This window comes from Camelus dromedarius, chromosome 17 (genome assembly GCF_036321535.1).
Source record: "Camelus dromedarius isolate mCamDro1 chromosome 17, mCamDro1.pat, whole genome shotgun sequence".
NCBI classification, from domain to species: domain Eukaryota; kingdom Metazoa; phylum Chordata; class Mammalia; order Artiodactyla; family Camelidae; genus Camelus; species Camelus dromedarius.
In genome coordinates, this window is record NC_087452.1 from 41,778,682 (window position 1) to 41,794,766 (window position 16,085).

At 51.9% G+C, this 16,085-nt stretch overlaps 1 protein-coding gene and 1 long non-coding RNA gene across 2 annotated transcripts in view; both read right to left on the bottom strand.

The window, feature by feature from the left end:
- The window catches only part of CTDSPL (CTD small phosphatase like), a 111,348-nt gene extending 108,585 nt beyond the window's left edge, over positions 1-2,763 (bottom strand). Inside the window, 3 exon segments of the mRNA XM_064496741.1 lie at positions 2,382-2,541; positions 2,544-2,651; positions 2,654-2,763. Coding sequence (XP_064352811.1) covers positions 2,382-2,541; positions 2,544-2,651; positions 2,654-2,695 — 310 coding nt within the window. The 5' untranslated portion in view covers positions 2,696-2,763.
- Positions 2,764-5,056: 2,293 nt separating this feature from the next.
- Positions 5,057-14,874, bottom strand: LOC116158191 (uncharacterized). Its single transcript, XR_004142350.2, has 4 exons — positions 14,508-14,874; positions 12,041-13,658; positions 11,041-11,176; positions 5,057-5,316 (listed from the first exon to the last, which is right to left on the bottom strand). It is a non-coding gene; the product is annotated as an uncharacterized LOC116158191 (long non-coding RNA).
- Between the last annotated feature and the right edge of the window lie 1,211 nt (positions 14,875-16,085).

Genomic DNA, 16,085 nt, shown 5'->3' on the forward strand with positions numbered 1-16,085 from the left:
CGAAAACTTCCAACATTCCATGCCCCATAATTAAAAACAAAATGATTAAGTGTTTATCTAAAGCTTAAATGATGTAAAATATACTGAGCCTGTCTAAATATATCAACATGTTTAAGGGAGAAACTGCTAAACCTGTTTAGTGGTTTATGAATCTGAAAAAGCTATGTCAAAGTTTGGCTCTGAAGTTTCTGCCACACAGTTAACCAAATTTATTTCTAGTTTTCAAAGCAAAAAACTAAATCGAGTAGGATTTTAATGCTTCAGTAAGAAGGACCTACTAGCTAGCCACCCTACCCCCGAGTGGCAGGTGAGGAATTCCTCTAATCAGTGACCAACCAACCAATCTGACACTAGAAAACAAACAAAATAAACTGTGAAAGATAATAAAAGATTGTCATGGAAAGCAGTGTAAACAAGTTGACTAAAACAAGCACCATCCTTGAGTATTCGTACGCAGTTTGGATTTTGGACAACTGACTCTTAGTCTAGCAGCTAGAGGAGAAAAGCTGGGGAGGCTCCTGCTCCTGGAATCAGGCTGGGGAGCAGCGGGAAGGCTGAAGACCTGGCAAATATTTCCTCACTTTATGCCACACCTCTTCTCACAAGAGCCGTGGATTCTCTCTCTGGCAAAGCATCATACAAAGCACTCAACTCACAGCGGGAGATGAGCACAGGCATCAAATCTCCTTGATGCCTCCTACAAAATGGTCCCTGAGGGGACATGCCCAGCCCAGAGCTCACAGGCCAGGGCCCCAAGAACTGACGGCCCCAATGGCAACAAGGCCAGACCACCGAGGAGCTGCCCACTTGGGCCCCAGGAAGACACAGAGATACATCTGGAGCATCCTCGTGCAGAAATTTTTAGTCCATCTGTAAGGCACATAAAAATGCCTGGGGGAGTCTGAATTCTAATTTTACATAAAATAAAACAAGTCTGCAGACACACAGACTTTTATGGTCTATGAAAGTGCAAATGGGTTGACAAATCCCCAATCTGAGGGTACCTCTGGGAGTTTCCTGCATTTTCCTGGTGGGCTCACCCAGGGGTTCCTGCTTGGAGAGAGGCAATGAAGCGTTCCTCCCACCCCCTCCCCACTCCTCAGTAGGGCTGTACACCTCACCCCACTGGTACAAGAGTGGTAACACATGGAAAAAAATCTGACTCTTTGCCAAAGTCAAAGGCCAGGCTTGGAGGGGGCAGGGGGCGTCCTGGTGGGCTGTTCCTGACCTCGGTCCAGGTGTTTGCAGGGCTGCGCACAGCAGGAAGCTTTAATCATCAGAACAAAACAAGCCAGATTCCTTGGCCCTTCAAAACTGTCCAAGCCTTAGGGCAGCTCACAACAGGGCCAGTAAGTAGGGCACGTGACAGAGGGGGACAACAGGTCTCAAAGGGGCAGGGACACAAAGGAAAAGAGCAAAAAGGAAACAGAAGAGGGTGATGGGGCCAAAATGTGCTGAAATCAAACCAGGTGTTGTAGCACAGTGCTGGCTCTCAGGGAAGGGACACACCTGGCATTCTAAGGGCTCCCCGAGTACCTGCTAGAGCTGGGCCGTAAAAGAGCCCAGGGAGGACCAGACCTTGCAGATGCTCCCAACAGGTTGGTGTCACCGTCACCGAGACAGCAAAGAGCTGAGGGGGAGGTGGCTTCGCAATGCTCCCCCCGCCCCACTTGTACAACCAACTAAATACACCCAGGCACACAGCCTTACTGCCTGGTGCACACGTTCGACACAGGCAGGCCCCCCCCAACAGCCTTCTTATGTGTGAGTGCACACACACACACCCTCCCAGGCAATGGACACAGCACAGTCAACCTGCCAGTTGAGTGCAGCAGGCACACAATCATACGAACACACAAACTCTGTCGGAAGTGAACACATGCAAACTCTCCGCAGGCTCAGGCTCATGAAGGCATGCACACACACTCCAGAACCTCCTAGCCAGAAACAGAGAAACCTCTAATAAGGTACACATGCAAACTCACAGCTTGCCAGGAAAACCCGCACTCACAAGCTCTCTGATAGGTGCATACACACTTTTCCAACCTGTCTCTTGCACACACACAGCACACACACAGCACACACACGCGCGCGCGCGCACTCACAACTTCTCCGTCGGTGTGAATGCAAACACAAACTCCGGGCCGGGAGGGTCACCCCCACATCACAACCTTCCCGGGAGAGGCGCACACCCCCTCACGCGCTCGGGGCGGCACGGGCACACTCCCCCTCCCTCCGGCACCCGCGTGCTCGCCATCTCCCTGCGGCGCACCCCGCACCCACGTACCCCTCCCCCAGCCCTCGCCGGCGCCCCACAGCCAAGTCCGGCGGCACAGGGTGTGCCCACGCCCCCGGCCCGCCCCGCTCGCGCCCCTCCTCACCTTTCTCTCCAGCGCCTGGGGCCCGGACTTCGTCCTCCTTGGGGTTGGTCACCTGGGTGATGATGGCCGGGCCGTCCATGGGTGCGCGGCGCGGCAGCCGCCGGGCGGCCCGGCCCCCCGGCAGCCAGGCGCACGGGGGCGCGGCGCGGGGGGCGCGCGGGGCCGCGGGCCGGGGGGGCGCTCGCCGCCGCCGCCGCCGCCTGGGCGCGCCCGCCGCCCGGCCCCGCGCTCAGGAAGAGGCGGCCGGGGCCCGCGCCCCCGCTCCTGCCGCCGCTGCCGCCTGTGGGCTGGAGCGGCCTCCGCCTCGTCACCATGAACCCCGGAGCCGCGCCCGGGAGAGCCGCGCACGGGGAGGCGGAGCGGGAGGCCGGGCGCCGCGGGAAGCGGGAGCGGGCGAGGGGGAAGGAGGGAGCGAGGAGCGAGGGCGGGCGGGCAGGCGGGCGGGAGAGAGGGAGGGAACGAGGGAAAGCAGGAGGGCGGGCAGGTGGGTGTGTCCCGGCCCGGGGACCGGCCTCCGCCGCCGCTGCTGCCGCTGCTGCCGGCGCTGCCCGCTAGCCCCGGGGGGAGAGGGGTGCGGGGTGAGACCGAGGCGGTGAGTGGAGGGCGGGAGGGGGTCTTGGGCAAACGAGTGGAGTGAGGGGATTGGGGTGTAGGGGATTCCAGAGGGGTTCTGGCGGTAGATGTGAGGGCCGGAGTGTACGGATGTATCGGTGTCTGGGTAAATGAGTGGGGTCAGGGGCCTGGGATTCGAGGGCCGTGGGGAGGAGTCTGGCAGATGAGTCGACTGAGGGCCTAGGCGGAAGAAGCAGGGGCCAGAAGGGGTGCAGGTAGGGTTCACAGGGCTGTGCAGAGTGGGGCCCCGGGGACCGAGGAGTCGCCGCAAGTATGCAGGAATGAGGGCCCTGGAAGGGATGTATTCCGGGGGGAGGGAGGTTTACCAGGAGACAAGAGGAATAAGGAGTAGACGTGAGAAATGGAGAGGAGGGTGCTGTGAGGGTGTCTTGGGGGAGATGCTGGGTGAGGGGCGTCCCAGTGTGGGAAGCGAGGGGTCTGCGACGTGGGCGCCGAAGGCAGCAGTTTGCAGAGGTAGAAGCTGCTAAGGGTGGTCCCTTACACCGAGGCGGCCCACGGAGGGATCAGGGGCGCTGGAGCAAGGGAGAACCTGGGGGTGCAAGGAAGATTGGGAGGGACCGGAGGGTGCGCGGGGCGGCGAAAGGGTCCCAGAGTGTGGAGAATCCCTAGGGGTCCGGGGTACAGGAGTCGGGGGGGGGGGCTTGCGTACGCGGCTGGAGGCTCCAGGCTTGCCTGCAGAACTCGCATCAGCACTGGGCCCGAGAGCCCGCGTGCCGGGCGGCGGTTCCTCGAGGACCAACCTCTTGGCACCTCGAGGATGTGGGCGTCGAGCTGGGCCTTGGCAATGGGCATTTCCGGATGCTCTGTAGGAAGGGGGCCGGGGTAGTGGGTCGAAGGCTGAGGAGAGGAAAGGGTCTGTGGGGAGCCGAGATGGACAGAGACTGTGCTTCTAAAGAGTTGCCAGCCACTGTCAGGCCTAGGGCGAAGGCCACAGCGCGACCAAGACAGAAAAGTGTCCCCTCACCCTTGGACGGTCTGGGCCCGTTCGCGCCCGCGCCTTCGCGTTCCAACTTGGAAGCCGCACTGGCAGCCCGATAATGCAGGGGGCGGGGCAGTACCGCAGGAGGACGGATCCGGGGGCGGGGCGGGAGCACGCTCGCACGCCCTCCACCAATCAGAGGGATTTGGGAGGACCTAAGGGGCGTGACGTAGGTGGATAGGGCTGAGTGGGCGGGCTGTGACTCTTAACAGCCCTCCCGCCCCACGCAGGGTTGCGCGCGCACTTCAGGCCTTGTAGGCACGTCCAACCCCGTAGTGGCTTAAAGGGAGCGAGGCTAATAGGCCTTTTCTCACTCCACAAGCCCTGGAGCCCGGAGCTGGTTGCGGCCAGGTCGCATGCTCACCTGGTGAAGCAGTGAGCCTCTCCAAAGTTTTGAAGAACACGTCCGGAAGCGCCCCTGGCGAAGGGCAGCTCGCAAACCTCACTGGTCTCTGCACCAGGTGGAGCCCAGTGAGAGTCCTGGTGTGAGAGTCCTGGGACGGGGCTCCTGTGGCCGAGGCAGGGGGGAAAGCACTTAAGGGGAGCTGCTCTAGAAAGTAGTTAAGCAAGCTGTGGGGGTTTTGCCCCCAAATCTAGGACCTCAAGTGACATCCTGGCATTGTGCGTGGGTTCTGGTGCCAATTGCCTTGGCGCGTCCTAGCGTGTCAGTATCTGCCCTTCTGTTGGCACCTTTGGGACCCCAGTGAATTGTCTGAGGCAGCTGAACCGTGAAAGCTTAAGTGAAGTGCCCTTTTGGTTAGCAAGGCAAGCCCTGGTGTAAGTAGCCCAGGCTCCAGCGCATGCCCGGCCAAACCCACCCAAGTGCGGAGCTGATTAGGCCTTACCCCCCACTTCTAATGCTCTTCGCATTTGTTGTGAAGATATGGCTGGCCAGGACCTAGCGAATTAAAATGTTCTCTGAATTTAATTTTTAAAAATTACTGAATTCCAAGGGGTCAAAGAGGGAATCTTCCAGAGACAGCTGTGCAGGGTGATAGGGTTCTCTTACAGTTCTTAATATATAACGACAGAGATCAGCATCCCTGCTGCCAGGTTGACGGGGCCTCCCATTAGCCAGGGCAAGGTGATGGGAGCATGTGGACTCACCTGAGGTCTGGATTCCTTTTGGGTGGGAGACTTCCAGAGGTTTCGCTCACTTAGCTGAGGCTGGGAAGGAGCTCAGAGCTTAGGGCCGAAGGGAGTGTTTTCATACACAGAATATCTCCTGTCTGGCCTTTCCTGTAGTAAAGATTTCCCCAGGACACTCCAGTAACGATTTTCCCTTACTTGCATCCTTCACCTTCTTCGGCTTCCTGACATCACCTCAAAAACAAAAACAAAAACCTGTCTTCAACCAAGTCTTGGGTTCGTGCTAGAATCCAAAGTTCAAGCACGAAAACAACTTGCTATCTTTCAACTCCTTCTTCTCCTCCATATTCTGTTCATTTAAAGTTTCAATTTACTATTTATTTCATAAATATTAATAGAAATCAAAGGGAAAATTCACCCACAGCCCTATCAGCCTCCTTAAGTCAGCTTATTTTCCCTGTCCTTGCCTATTTGTTGACGTAATTTTCATGTAGCTATAAAAGGCCATGGTTAAAATTATAAGGTGAGCATTTTTCTATGCAGTGACATAATCATTATAACTACCATTATAAATGATTACATAATATTTCACTGAATGAGTCTCAGATAAAATAGTATCTTGGTTTTACAGATGAAGGGAAGATTCAAGAATTGCTGTTGGGAAAATGGATTAGCCATGAGGAGAAAATACCTATTTGCCTCAGTCCTTACAACATATCAAGATGGATCAAATAATTGAAAATAAAAAGTTCACATGTAAACATGTACATATACCAGAACAAATCATGGGTAACTCTTTTTTGATCTTGGATGGTAAAGACCTAAGAATAACAAAAACTCCAGAAATTACAAAGGATGAGATCAATAAATTTGACATTTGTTCATTCAACAAACATTTACTGAGTGCCCACTCTGTGTAGCTAGGTTCTATTCTAGACACAAGATGTCAGAGTTATTCAGAACGAGGGTTTGGGAGCTGAGCTATCATGCTCTCACAGTCAGTTCTAGTTAAGGGCTGTCCTTGGTGACCTTAAGCCCCCAGCACTTTGGGCTCTCTGGGAATGGGAGCAGAGCAGCCCCAGTGACCTGAGGACAGGTACCACCCATTGGAGGCCAACGCACATCAAGCCTCAGAGAGAGATGCAGGAAACAGGAACAGTAAAAGGGACCGAGCACCAAAATCCCAGGTCAATCACATTCCCCAAATGTCTACCATGCAGTGTCCTTGCACTATTTAACATTTTTCTTTAAATTAACATAATACCTATTTAAATAGAGCTCTTTAAATAGAAAATTTGTGGATGAGATTTTTCTCAAAATAAATGGAAAATGTAGGAAGGACCAGAGTGAGGGGGGCAGAAATGGGCATGCCAAGGCTGGGGGACGTGAGACCAGGGCTCGAGGAGCAAGGACAGGAGCAAGTAGGAGGATGGCCTGGAGTCTCTGGGAGAGCCCTGGGGGTGCTCCAGTGTGGGAGGGCACAACTGGACCGCAAGGTGGGGGGTGGGGTAGGGGTGAGACTGCTCTAAGGGTGAGGGAGAGGTTGCCCTTGACAAAGGAATACTGGATGTTGAGATCAAAGTGAGGTGGTGATCTGAAGAAAGGGGAGCTGGGAAGAGGGCATTAATCCAGAAGGGAGAGGTTGGCAATGCCCTTCCCAGCCCGCCCCTGCCCTGCTCTCTGTCTTTGAAACTCTGCCCTCCAGGCTCTGTTCTTGGCCTCCTTTTTTGTCTTCTCTGTGGGCGTCTCAGTCTCACGTTCTGTGGGTCTGTCACTTAAGTTTCTGTCTCAGTACCTGCTTCTCTTTGCCTCTCTGATTTTAACTGCATGTGCGGCTGGTTCAGCACACGGCCATTCTGTTGGGAATGGAGTGGTGGAAGCAGGATCTGGGCAAAGATTCCTGGTGATCAGTCAAGTGGATACAAACTTGAGCTGGCCCCCAGTCTCTCTCTTGGGGTCACCCTGGGACTTGGAGGAGGGTCTCCCAGGCGGCCTTCCTTCTCTCCTACTGTGAACCAGAATTTGAAATCAGCTTCCAAGGCCTGCTCCAGGTTAGGCAGGACAAACCAGGCCCACAGAGGTCCTTTTATTTATTCTCCAGGTGTGTATTGGAGGAGGCAGGGGAATACCAGAGGGTGGCACAGGGTAGAAGTGATTCACTCTCCTGGCAGTCCAGGGAGGCCCTCCAGAGGAGATGATGCTAACAAAGTCGTTTTCGGAGCCCTCAGATTCTGGGTGAGAGGACTTTTCCATCAGTAGTGTCCACAGAAAAGGCTGCATGTAAGGGCCAGGAGGACATAATGATGGAGGAAGAGCATGAGGTCTTGAAGGCTAGGTTGAGTTTGGACTTTACCCTGTAGGTAATCTGGAGCCATTGATACTTCTTGAGCAAGGAACAAGCATCATTTAAGAAACTAGTTCAGATCTGAAGGTTGAAATGACAAACAACTCAAACCAGCTTAAGCCACAATGGGAAGGGGACTGCACTGGCTCCTGTAACTAAACCACGGTACATGCCTGGGTTAGACTGGTCTGGAAGCGGCTCCCCTGAGTGGAGGAGACAGGTCCCTAGCGGGAGGGTGTGAACTCTAGCTGCCCCTCCTATGACCTGGAGGATCAAGGTATTACCAGGGACGCCCTAGGGCTTCCTTATGCCCCAGGACACCCTGTCTTGTCTTCCCCACTCAGGTTGCCCCAAGACAGCATCCTTAATGGCTCCCCAACAGCTCAATTTTTCGCCCTTAACACCCATGCTCCCCTGGCATCCTAATTCTTGCTTTCCAACACTCTCTCTCCCCCATCACACATGGGTCCTTCCAACCAAAAGCCTGTGTCCACTCACACCTGGGCTTCCCAGCCATCTTCCCCTTCTACCCTTGTTCCCAGAGATGCTTTCCATCTGTCCCTAGGTGGGACCTGTGCATAGTATCCTTCCCACCTAGAGACACTTCACTCCCAAGAATAAAGCCCCCTGATGGGCCAGTGGTCCAGTAGTTGTAGCCCGCCCTCTGATTGGCCCCCATGTTGTGAGGTCCTTTCCACATGCCCAGTGGGTACGGAAGCTGGCCTCTCTCCCTGCCAACTTCCTGGGGTACTCTAACCAGAGCGGGCTGAGTTGTGTCCCACACGTCACCTGGCTGTTGTGATATGCATGTCTGTTCAGTTTCCCCAGGGTATTAACAGAAAATCCCTCAGGAATGTGAGGGCTTGTGTGCTTTGTCTGGAGGAGTGGAGAACAGGGGAATTAGAGTGATGTGTTCCACTTGGCACCAGTCTTGGAGTAGGAGATGAAATAGCAGAGTGAATGCTGGCTACTGGTGAGGAGAAAAGGGCAGCTAGCCAGAGGACCCGAGCACAGATGGAACAGGACACTTGGAGTAAAGCTGATGGTCATGGAGTGTTTGGGGAATTTGAGAGCAAGACAGAGAGAGACTCTGGGGCTTTGGGGCTGAGATGTTGCATCCTCAGTGTACCCAGAAATCCAAGAAGCCTTCCTGGAAGAGGATACCCTAGCCACTTCCTCTCTACCTCCAAAATTCCAGACCTGCCCTACCCAGAGAAGTTGGGTGGATTGAAGTGACAGAGCCCTGCATTCAGGTCCTTCCTGGAGCCCTGAGTGAGGGGAGGACATGGCCTCAGCCTGCAACCTTGTTACAAAGGAAGAGCTATGGGGGCAGAGTGGGCAGGGTCGCCCCGTGTGCCCTTAGCTCACTGGCAAGAGTGGCTTTGACTCTTGGAGGGGCAGAGAGTCAGAGTCCCAAGTTGATTTGGTGACTCTGGAGGCAATGAACCCCCTGAGGTGAGCCCCTACCCTTCTAGCCCCCATGTGGATGGTCCCTTCGATGTCTCCCCTCTGTCGGGCACTAGGTGTCACCTGGCCAGGCTGGTGGAGGCTGCTCTTGCCTGGCTGCTGGCCTCTGGGCTCTCTCACCCAGGTTCTGCAGCCCTCGGCTTCGGCCCAGTCACAGGTGCCCCTTTTACTCCCTGACCTGCGGTTGCCAAGGCAGAGTCAGCCGAGGTGGACAGGACAGACACGCCCCCAGTCTGTGGCGTGACATATTTCATGGGCAGGTCTGGTCACAGACACACGTCTTGGCACACACAGGAGCCAGCTCATTCGTACACAGGCTCAGATAACATGTCAGGACATAGGGTGCACACGTGACCAGGCTGTCTCTGCCTGGGCTGGTTTCTCCCACCTTGGCACTGTCCTCCCTTACCCTCCTGCCCTCCTTTAAAAAAAAAAAATTCAGCAATTTATATCAGTTTTAGGCGGTACTTTAAAAACATACACCTAGTCCAAATACAAAAGTTTTCATAACTAAAGGCCCAACCCTGCCAAGTACTACCCCGCCCCTACCCTGTGCCCTCCAACCCGGCCTCCTGCCCTCCTGGTCTTGAACCCTCCCTCAAGCGCATGGATGCCAGTGAGAGCACAGGAGCGTCTGCAGGCACTTTCTATTTTTCACAAAACTTTCCCCAGAGGCCTGGGTGGAGAGAGGGCTGGGCTGCCCCCTTTGGAACTGGAGGAGTGGTGAATATAGGGAGGAAAAGTAAATAAGATCTCAATAAATCCACCCATCTCCTGACTCCACTCTCCCTCCTTCCCGCTTCCTCCCCTCTCCCCATCCCAGCCACCTCCACACACACAGACACAAATACACACTCACTCAAGTCAGTCAGATACACCTGCCTCCCTTTGCCCTTCCACACCGATGTCCCCCCCCACACCGCTAAAGCCACTCAGGGCCGTGGCAGGCGCCTCCTGCGCTCCACACCTGAGTGCTGGGCTGGGGCGGGTGGAGAGGGAGGTGCGGGGAGGGGAGGAGAGGGACCCGGCTGAGGAGGCCCTGTCTCTACTGAAAGAAGCCACAGGCAAGGGCTCCCTCTCTCTGGGCCTTGCCTTTGCAGGCAGGGACATGCAGATGATGGTCTGTTGCCAGAAGGTTCTGGAATGAGTGCAAACCAGAAGGGGGCACCTGTCCTGGTCTGAGCTTGGAGATAAAGAAGTGAAATTTCTGGGCATTTTTTGACGATTAAAATTATTTTTAAAATACTAAAAGTCAGGAGGGAGGGATAAATTAGGCATCTGGGATGAACAGATACACATGACTATATATAAAATAGATAAACAAGGTCCTAGTGTAGAGCACGGGGAACTGTATTCAATACCTTGTAATAACCTATAATGGAAAAGAACCTGAGAAAGAACATATGTATATACTGAACCCCTATGCTGTACACCTGCAACTAATAAGACATTGTTAATAACTATACTTCAATTAAAAAATCTTTAAAAATATTAACAGTAAAATATTTTGGAGAAATGAAAATGCTAGCCACCTGGATTTGGCCAGACCTTGAGCGTCACGAAGCTCTTTAACATTTTCTGTCCCTACAAGGACCTTGATGGCTCATGGCAGGAGAAATGAAGGTGGGTGGGTTCCCCGTCCTGCTTGCTTACTGTATGCCCAGCTCCGGCTGGCACCACATGCCCCCAGGGGTGAGAGGCTCCCTTGGCTGCAAGGAATGGAGACTCTTAGTCTCAGCACAAGGGTCTCAGAGCAGGGTCTCTGCCCCACCCAAGGAACCCAGTACAGACCCGGGAGAAACTCACCACCCGAAGGCCTCAGGGAGGATGAGGTCCCGCTGCTGACCTCGGGAAACTACATCATCATTCAGGACCAGGGCCACACCAGCCCGGCACTCCTGTTATTCCAGAGTAAGTCATCTGTTGTGAACATGCCTCAGCTGGATCTTCCATTGCTGCTTCTCTTAGGGTCTGACCACTTGTCTCTTGCTAGCAACTCACTGATTTTCATTAAGTCCCAGTTTAAATTCTGGAGAGCCAGAATCTGTTTGGCTTCATTCATTACTATTGTTCAAGTTACTACAGTTGTGTAAAAAATTACTCTAAATCTTAATGATTTAAAAAAAAACATTTCGTACGTGACTTACAATTTGGGCAGGACTTGACAGGTGTCGCTTGTCTCTGCCTTACATGGTGTCAGCTGGGCTGTTTGAAGGAGGGGGCCTGAATCTTCTGAATTGCGCTTTCCTCACGTTGCAACTGATGACAGCTGTAGGCTGAGACCTGTGGGCTGTTAGCTGGAAAACCTACAGATGCCTTTATTAGCCATGTCTTTTATTTACTGTGCTCTGATGTTTTGACACCTTGGGGCCTTGCTGACTCTGGAGCAACTACCCATCGCAGGGCTACCTCATTCCTAGAGGAAACGTGTCTTTCATGTGCAAACCAATCAGTCCAGAGCCCATCCCCCCAGCCACCTCCAGAAACCGGGCTGTTACACTCCAGGTGGCTATCTTCCTAATCACTGTAGGGCCAGGTACCAGACAATGGGAGATAGTCCCTGTACCCCAGAGCCCACTGAAATTATTCTAACTAGCCAATCCGAAACCTGCTAACCCTGCCACATCTGTTTCCATGGAAACCACAGTAAAGTCTCTGGTTACAGTTTCCCTTTCTCCCTCTGCCTTCTGACCAACGCTGGTGCTTCCCGTGTGCTCCCCCAACCCTCCTCCTCCCCATGGCCTGGTGCACACTCTTCTCTTGGAAACTCTGAGTATAACAAACTATCTTTTCCATGGCAGTCATCTTTGATCTGCTGGCCTCCTCATACCTGAATAAAATAAGACCCATTTTAATCTTCTTTTTTTTTAATTGAACGGAAGAGTCTTTAAATTCTATAGTGCTTCAGCATTTTCAAAAGTTTCACATACATGATTTTATATAATCTCTTAGTAATCCTTTTTTTCTCCCCTCCCCCTGTACTGCCCCTCCCTCTTTCCCCTTCACCCCTCGTAACTACTAGTTTGTTCTCTGTATCTATGAGTCTGCTTCATTTTTTGTTTTATTCACTAGTTGGTTGTATTTTTTAGATTCCACATACAAGTGATATCATACAGGATTTGTTTTTCTCTGACTTATCTCACTTACCTTCCAAGTCCATCCATGTTGCTGCAAATGGCAAAATTTCATTCTTTTTTATGGCTGGGTAGTGTTCCATTGTATATATACTTACTACGTCTCCTTTATCCATTTCATCTGTTGCTGGACACTTAGGTTGCTTCCATACCTTGGCAATTGTAAATAATACTGCTATGAACATTGGTAAAACCCGTATTTTAAAACGATGGTCTCTCCAGTGGCCTGGGCTTCCTCACATCATGGTGGCTGGGTTGCCACAGTGAGTGATCTCCCAGAGAATGAGCCCCAGGCAGGAGCCCGATCACATGTTATGAGCTAGTCTCAGAAGTTACTCAGCGCCACTTCTACTGCCTTCTGTTCACCATGGCAACCACAAAGTCCCATCTAGGTTTTGGGGAGGAGAACGAGACTCCACGTCTTGACGGGAGAACGGCAAGGTGGTAGAGAGCATGGCCAGTTCAATCTGCTAACTCATCCTCTCTGCGTAGAGCTCCACCTCCTAGCTCACTGGCCAGTCAGTGGTTAGGCTGCTTGTAGATCGATGTCCAAACGTGTCCCTGTCCTGCCCCTGGAACTGAGTGAGAGGAGACCTTGCCCTGGGTCTGGTGCTTTAGAAGGCCTGATTCGAGCCCGTGTGCACCTTCCCGTCCTCCATGGGGTGAGGAATTTGCAAGACAATGAGGCATGTGGCTACCTGAGGTCTATGCACCCCACCAGCCCTGTTTTAGAACACACTCGGGGCACCCAGGACCCTGGAATTTCCTACCCAAACAGCTCTGAATCCACCTCTAAGATCAGCATGCCTTTTTTCACTAATCTCTTCCATGGGGACAGACCTCATCATTGGTGAGGGAGGAATGGCCAAAGGGTGGCTGTCTGCAGGGAGGGGGGGAAGAGAGGGGAGGGAAGCGTAAGGATGCAGCTGGAATTCACAGGGAGAGGAGAGTCCATGAGTGTGGGCGTGGGGCCCAGTGTGTCAGGAGAGGAGAGGGCTGGTGTGGACCCGGAGACTGGACCCGGTCATGCTCCAGTGCAGAACTTCAAGGACTCCGATTATTTCAAATGTAACCTGGTCTTCCAGCCATTGGTCTCTTTGCAGTTTCCTGGTTTGGACTGTATGGAGTGAAGAAAACCCCATAGCACACAGAATCTGGGTTTCCCTTTGTTCTCTTGGTCCACAGATGGCAGAAGGGGGTCTTCTGTGGTCCACCTGGCTGTGGAGGGGGGTGCTGGCATTTCCTGAGGAGCAGAAATTGCCCCAGCCCCCAGCCCCTGTGCTTGGGGAAGAGTCTAAGGCAGCTGGAGGTATGTCAGGCACTGTCGTGAAACCCCTTCACCAGTTCTCACAATCTCTCTATGAGACAGAAGTTCATGATGCTATTTTACAGATGAGGAAACAGGCTCAGAGAGGTTGAGAGGCTGGCTCTGTCACACAGCTGAAGTGCAGAGCTGAGATGGTAGCGGAAGCCTTCATGTCTGGGGCTCTTTGCTGTCCAGGAAGCATCTGCTTGAGATTCCAGAGCAAGTTATGGGCTGGGAGAGTGTCCAGATCTTGACTCTGAGCTCCCGCCACTGTTGCATATCAAGATAAGTAGGATGGCTCCGAGAATGACTGCCCCTGGTTTATCTGAGGAAGGGATGGCAATGACAGAAACCTTGAAAAGTATTCTGGGACCAATGTAGTAATTAACAAGACCTCCTCAGTCTTGAGAGGAGACGTGTTGACCTGGGGTGCATACCACATGACCCCGGGCCAAGATGGGCACTTTTTCTGTGTTCTGGGTATTGAGGGCTGAGACCCACCATCTACTAGCTCTGTAGTCACTCATCCTCCATGTCTTCAGGAAGCAAAACTCACAACTCCAGACTGCATATCACTGAACTGCTCCAAGGGAGGTATGAGGAGGAGAAAAATGGCAAGAGAGTAGGACACAGCCCCAAGGTTGTATCATATCTATCAGGCCTCTCCTTTGCATATACTGTTTCCTCTGCCAAGAATGCTGTTCCCTACACTAGGCTCTGAGGTACTTGTTATATGGCTGGATCATCAGGGAGGCTCCTCCTCTCAGTTTAGTATTCCTTGGCCTTTGGACTTACTAATCAGGAAAGTGAAATCACAGAGTGAAAAGGGAGAGGCGGCAGGAACGTCCCGGGGATCAGTCTGCAAACTGATTTAACACATCCTGATCTGGCAGACTGGGCTGCACGCTCACATGAGACCATCTCATGTGCTGCATGGGGCTCCTCAAGGAGGTCCTGCACTCAGAAAAGCTTGAAGTGCCAAGAACAACATTTCCCTCTCCAACATTGAAACTCGTGTTTTTTCCTTCATAACTTAATTCAGCTTTACAATTTCTATTTTCCCTTGATTTATACAAACACATTTTCCTCACCAGTGGGGTTCTGGAAGATTATTAGATACCCTCCTAGTGCTGTGTGTAACTGGCGCCAGAAACCAGGAAGCAAGGTTGCTCACCTGCACCTCTCCAAAGGCAGCTGATGAAATGCAGGACTTCCGAGAGGGGAAGACTGGACCACACCTGTTCTTCCTCATCTCTGAGGACTGGGGCTGCGTTCAGATTTAAACTCCTTTACTACCAAATTGATTATTTAAATAAGCGCTGTCTCTGTAGCTTCCTTGTCGGCTGGTTTAAAAGTTCCAGGTGCAGCAAAGCATTCTCCAGACATGGGAATGGCTGTTCTCAGCAAGATCTCACACGAAATCAACTCAAGAAAACAGCTCTAAACTGGAGACTGCAAACTGGCAGCCCTGGGACGACATACAGGTCCCAGGCCCATGCTGGTGGCAAACATGTTTTGTGGCTGTTTTGTTTTTGCTCGTACAGTGCAGACACTTACAATGTCTTTTTTTAAAAAATCTATCAGCGTGGACCTTGTCCTTCCACGTGACCCAACAGTGAAGAGCAGACCAGGAGCTGCAGCCTTTACACAGGTCTTGTGGTTGCCAGGACTACCCAGTGCCCTCTCCTCCCTCCGCCCTCTCACCCCTGACTTTCTTCGCATATTTGAGTTCCTTGCGTGGCATCTGCGTTGGTGACTCAGGCTTTAAATGATTGGGAAAGTTATATATCATGTCTACCCTTAGCCATCTATTTCTGCCTCACAGTGAAATGTCATGAGAGGGGTGTGTCTGTTTTGTTCACGGCTGTGTCTCCAGGGCCTAAGAAGAGGGCTTAGGGCACATTTGGCACTAGGTAATTATTTGTTCAAGGAATGAGTATTTATAGATAGGAGACAAGAAATGATAAAAATGTGTTCTCTCTTCACAAATCCACTGAAAACACTTCAAGTAGAACCAGCACATTATGGGTGAGAGTACACTGGTACAGCCCCTCCAGAGGGCAACTTGGCAATACTGGTCCAAGTTACAAATGTGTAGATCGGTTGTTCTCATGGTTCTACTTCTAAAAAATTGTCCTAAAGTATGTTTGCACACAGGCAAAATGTCAATATACAGAGTTATTTATTGTCATAATAATAAAAGGTTGGAAAGAAACTGTATTTCTTTCAAAAGGGGGCCGATTATATCATTGATGGCTTATCCACACGTTAGAATAATGGAATACTATACAGCAATAAATAGCATAAGGATGCTCTCTGGGAAATGAGAAAAACACAAAGTGCAGAACAGTGTATTGGCAGGCTACCTTTTATGTATAAAAGAAAAAAAAACAAAGATTCATATTCACATTTGTTTGTATGCACATAAAGAAAATCTGGATGGACTCATGAGAAACAAATAATAGTGGTTAGCTGAGGGTGAAGGAGGCATGGGGAAGATACTGGGGGATGGGGACTGGCTGGGAGGGAAATTCTCTCTCTGTGTCTCTCTCCTTCCCTAACTCAGAGGAGTAGGTTTTAAGCCAAATATTTACCTATGCATACAGAATGTATACATCTATACACACAAACACATATGTATAAAAACAACGATTAAACTAAAGGGATAGTAGAAGAAGCCATTAGACCCTGGAGAACACAAGTTATCCAGCCAGGACTCCATGTGGACAACCATGGGATGGAGACTCTAGGT